At 37.0% G+C, this 5,445-nt stretch overlaps 1 protein-coding gene across 1 annotated transcript; it reads right to left on the reverse strand.

Moving 5' to 3' along the window:
- Nucleotides 1–797: 797 nt before the first annotated feature.
- On the reverse strand, nucleotides 798–2,299 carry LOC130914194 (coxsackievirus and adenovirus receptor homolog). The gene is made up of 2 exons (XM_057833167.1): nucleotides 2,238–2,299; nucleotides 798–1,760 (listed from the first exon to the last, which is right to left on the reverse strand). Exon 2 carries the CDS (start codon nucleotides 1,750–1,752, stop codon nucleotides 898–900), a length of 855 nt encoding a protein of 284 aa, XP_057689150.1. The 5' UTR covers nucleotides 1,753–1,760; nucleotides 2,238–2,299; the 3' UTR covers nucleotides 798–897.
- Nucleotides 2,300–5,445: the final 3,146 nt, after the last annotated feature.

The following is a 5,445-nucleotide window of genomic DNA, read 5'->3' on the forward strand; positions in this document are numbered from 1 at the left end:
AGTGTCATGTGAGTGAGTGTTGCCTCAGGTTTTCAATAAATTACTTCTGAAACTAATGTTTAATAATAGCAATATAATACAATTTGAAAAAATAAATACTGCTTTGCTGTTGTGTGGGAATCTGGCCTCCTAGGGGCAGTGTGACACACACATTAATAAAGTCAAGATTTAATTTTATTGATAGAACTAGTTTTTCACATATTAGGAAGAACATACGGTGCCCCCCGGGTGCCAGGGTAGAAAAATTTTTTAAAATCATAGCTAATCTGTACCCACAAATTACTAATCTGTGGGTACAGATTAGTAAACTGTGGGTACAGTTTAGTAATCTGTGGGTACAGTTTACTAAACTGTGGGTACAGATTAGCTATGATCTTTTATTTTTTCTACCCTGGCACCCGGGGGGCTCCGTAGCAATATAAGCTTCGAAGTAGTGTTGTATCACCTGTCTTTATGGTTTACTACAGCATTTGTTTGTAAATATTCCTTATTCGAAGGTGAACTCCTCCATAATTTCTACTGCTAGAGTTTTATTTTATTTTTTTAAATGTATTTATTAATGTATTTATTTATTTATTGCACAGTAACTCAAGATCAGTCAACATCAAGATCAGTTTTCCATTAGGTGTTAAAATGAAGTGTATGTTTTACTTTACAAAATGTGCTTTTTTACCCCCAAGTGTAACCTTTCAGTTTTCTGTCAATTTCAACATTTACAAGTGTATCAAAAAGACAACCGACATACTAGAAATAACATAGAACTTGTTTAATAGATTCAACACATGAGTAAAGTTAGATTTAAATCAAAATGCCATTGTGGTAAAAGAATTAACATAACAAACAATGTCAACAATTGTGATATCACTTATCCAACATTAACAATTTAACAACATCTAATTATTTTTTTATTTCAATGTCCTGGGATTGATGTTTTCGTTTGCGGTAGAGGAATATGGTAAGGACAACTGTCACAATGAAGAGTGTGGTGATAGTGACGACGATGGCAGCGACTGCAGTGGTTGTCAGTAATCGTGGACTACTCACATTGGTGTCCTGGGGCAGCGAACAGTCCAGGTGCAGGTCACAGTGTTTGCTTCCCACCATACTTTCCACTGAGCAGCGATAGCTTCCACACTCCCGCTCGGTGATGTTGAAATGCAAGGTGCCTCCTGTGGGGTCCACAATGGCCTGTGTAGGCAAGACCTTATTTCCACTCGTCTTGGACCAGATGTAATGCAAAGGTGGGGTGCCGTGCTGAGATCTGCATTTGAGCGTCATTCTATTGTCTTCTTTATCCACACTGCACAGAGGCTGACTTGGTGCCTCCATGACCGTCAGGTCTAACATCTTCTGGTCCTGTTCTGGTAACTTCCTCACCATACAGCGGTACTTCTCCATGTCTGACTGATGTACATCTTTGATGTTGATAGATGCGTCTCCATTTTGGGGATCCGCTGATATGAAGTGGACCCTCCCCTCCATTGGTTTGTACAAATCGGAATACAAGCGGCCGCCTGTAAACCAAATGATGGGCTGCTCGTCTCGGTCTGCAGACACGATACTCCACAAGACCTCTGTGTACTGCTGAGAGTCCACGGTGTGAGTGTACGCACAGGGTAGCTGGACACTTGACCCCTGGGCGACGTAGTAGTGTTTCCTTTGCTTCTGGATTTCCAGAGGGCATGTTGGGCATATGTTGAAAAACACTCCCAGGAGGACAGAAGGCCAAAGGAGATGCCACATCATCACCATGTATACACCTGCAGGTAAAAAGCAAAAACATACTGGAATCAATAAAATGTATTTTATGTTGTTTTTTTCCATCACTATAAAGCATAGACTTGACATCAGTAATTATTTTTTCATTACAAGTGTAAAAAACAATGGAAAACAGAATAACACCGACATCAGTTAGATGTATTTTGCCTCATTCCAAGTTTAAATGCTTTCAATCAGTAATGTTTCCACTTCAAATAAAAATATACAATTGATGACAGCATTTTTTTAAATTACAAGTGTAAAAAAAAAAAACTAAAAAAAAAACACTGCCATCAATAAGCATAAGCATTATTACAAGTGTTAAAGTTATCAGTCAGCAATGCTTAGACTATCAAATGAAATTAAAAGGAAAACAACAACAACAACAAAAAGATAACACTGCACTATTTAGCTCGTGTGGAAACTTGATCAATACACAACACCAGAATTCTAATGTTTTTCAAAAAAACGTTTCTTACCTGCTTATCTTTAGGAAGCAAGACACACACCAACGACAGCAACACTTGTCTGCTTCTTTGGCATTTGGTGTACAAATTCATAACGAAAAACACCAACTTATATAGGAACGAGATCAAAGCATCAAAGAGATCAAAACCTGTCATCGTCACGATGACAGGTTCAAAGGGCTATCTGTGATGTCACGCTCCATATTGACGCGCCTCCGCCGCAATGTTAGACGGCTTACCACCACTTCCGCTTTATTTCCGCACTTTTGCTCGCGACATCCTTTTTACACGTTCTCTAACGGCTAACTCATCTCACCATCAAGATGATTCTGAACAAGTTTCCAAGACCACCGATCCACCTAAAATACCACAAGGCATGGAAACACAACGCAAGGAACCTACCAAAGTAGCAGAGACAGAAATCTTTCCTGTGAGGATTACTAAACTAAATGTTATTGTAATGAGTTAGCATTCGTTAAAAAAGAAAAGTTGGTTGTAAGTTTGATTTGCAATTACAATAGTACAACTGTTTAAAAAAAAAAAAAAGGTTTATGACTACGTTTCGAAACAAATAGAAAAAAATAATGTCAATATATCTTCGTAGGAAGGAGAGGTTATGTATGTACCTGTTATTCGGTATTATACCACTAGGTGGTGCCAATTGTACGTGTTCCTTATGCTGACAATAACAAATCCAAAAGAAATACGGTAATAAATGGAAGTGAACCAGCCAAGTCTCTGTGTAGCTGTGTGTCGAGTTTAAAAGTGTTTACATTTCGACATAAAAGGGCGCAACAAAACAAAAGTAAAAAATATATGGCAGAAAGATTTGAGGATAGGGTAAGGATAGATAAAAAAGAGGAGGAGGTGGGGTGGTGATGAGTCATCACCCATCTATCAGCCATGGTGGGCCAGAATACTGCAGGGTTGGCGGTATGACACATGGACATACTCAGGGATGCAGGCTGTCATGCTGCTTCTCTGTATCCTACAATGTAATAGGCAGGCAAATGGGACTCAACGCAGGGATGCCATTGGGTCACAACCTGTGAAACACTATCCAAGTGTAGGGCCTCAAGAATTTCTTGAAACCATAGCACCCCCTCCTGTTCTAATCTGAAATTATTTTGATGTATTAAAATATATGCTGTTTAATATCTTTGGTTTCTTTAAGGTTCCTAAAATCATTATTCTCTTAATTTCATTTAATGACAGTAATGATTTGGTTACAAGTATGAATGCTACATTTCTGGTGCGCATCAGATAGTTTCATGACGCTAATTGATTGATAATTGATAGGCTAAATGTTTAATGCAAAATATATCTGTTTTGATTTATACTTTCACACAGCAAATTTATTACATCTGATCATTTTTCTTAAATCTCGTCAAATAATTTTCTTCATCTTGTTTTGAGTGTTAAAAGCTAGTTATCAGATTAATGCGTCAGATTCTTCCACTTACTTTAAGTAAATATGTATAACTATTTGTTCATACATACATACATCCAAAAGTTGGTCATTTTTCACCTAAATCAAGAAAAAAAATGCTTTTAAATACTGTTTTGAAAAATATTCTTAAATTAAGAACATTTATGACAAACAAGTTTTTTAAGATAAATATACTAACATTTTACTTAAAATAAGTCTGTTATGCTTATTTCCAGCTAGCTATTTTATTTCAAGAAATCTGAGTAAAATTTACTTGAAGCACTGCCAGATAATTTCATTCATTCCTAGTACATTTACACTAAACCAATGCCAAACCAAACCCACTGTATAGGTTCAGGTGATACACTGTTTGATTCAAATCTTTGTGCTCAAAAACTACAAAAGAAACATCTTGAAAACTTCCAGAATAAATGTCTGGGTTTTATTAGCAAATTTAAATTCCAATATTTGAACACAAATTTGTGTATAAACATACAAAGATATACAAAAGTTGTTAATTATCCCTTAACTATCCAGGAATGCAAAAAAATAAACATTTGTCTTAATATCACCCAAAATTGTCTGTCTAAATAAATTAAATATCCCCAAAAACGTCTTATTCGGGGAATGACAAAAATTTAAAAATTGAGCTTTCCTTTAGGTAAAACACAACTGCTTTTGTCCACAAGAACAACCTAACTCAACAAAAAATGAAAGCTACTTTGGGCTGCTTTAAGACTACCTAAATAAAATAAAATTGAAAACTGGGGAGACGGGGGTAAACCTTGGTTCACTACATTTCTTTTACAATTATTGTTAACAGTAGAAAACATACAGGAAGATATTTCTCTTAAAGCAGCTTCCTCCTCGAGTTCGAGAACTTCGTTCAGATTCATGTTATGCTAACTCTGATGCAGGTCGGACTTTCAGTAGCAAAATTAGTGGTGTGTTGCCAACGTGCACAACATTGACATCTCTTTACTTACTGCTGCTGCTGGCGGAAAAAAACTTCTTCGAAGGGGGTGGAGGAGGCGCAATGTTGTATTTCTGTTGGGCTGTGAATGAGTGTGTGTGTGTGTGTGGGGGGGGTGTCAAGTCATCATTCAATCAAACGTGCGTTTGAGGGAAAAATGGACTGGCACATTCAGCAAGTGAAAAGGGGTCAATGTAAGACTGAACATAATGAAAGTACTGCAATTCACACACAATGGTAGAGTCAATTCTATCCTTACAACATATGAGAAGGCAATCTAAATGAACTATATAACTGAAGGTTGCTTAAAAGTTGGTGGGGACAATTTGAGCATGCTGAAAAGTTGCGAGTGGTTTGTCCTTACCGTCTCTATGCAAACCTATGCCCTTAGTAGGACCGTTGCTATAGTAACCAATAATAATGTAAACAAATAACAATTGTAATAAATGCGTACATACAGTGGGGCAAATAAGTATTTAGTCAACCACCAATTGTGCAAGTTCTCCTACTTGAAAAGATTAGAGAGGCCTGTAATTGTCAACATGGGTAAACCTCAACCATGAGAGACAGAATGTGAAAAAAAAAAAACAGAAAATCACATTGATTTTTAAAGAATTTATTTCCAAATTAGAGTGGAAAATAAGTATTTGGTCACCTACAAACAAGCAAGATTTCTGGCTGTCAAAGAGGTCTAACTTCTTCTAACGAGGTCTAACGAGGCTCCACTCGTTACCTGTATTAATGGCACCTGTTTTAACTCATTACCGGAAAAAAGACACCTGCCCACAACCTCAGTCAGTCACACTCCAAACTCCACT

The sequence above is a fragment of the Corythoichthys intestinalis genome, chromosome 4 (assembly GCF_030265065.1).
Source record: "Corythoichthys intestinalis isolate RoL2023-P3 chromosome 4, ASM3026506v1, whole genome shotgun sequence".
In the NCBI taxonomy this organism is placed as follows: domain Eukaryota; kingdom Metazoa; phylum Chordata; class Actinopteri; order Syngnathiformes; family Syngnathidae; genus Corythoichthys; species Corythoichthys intestinalis.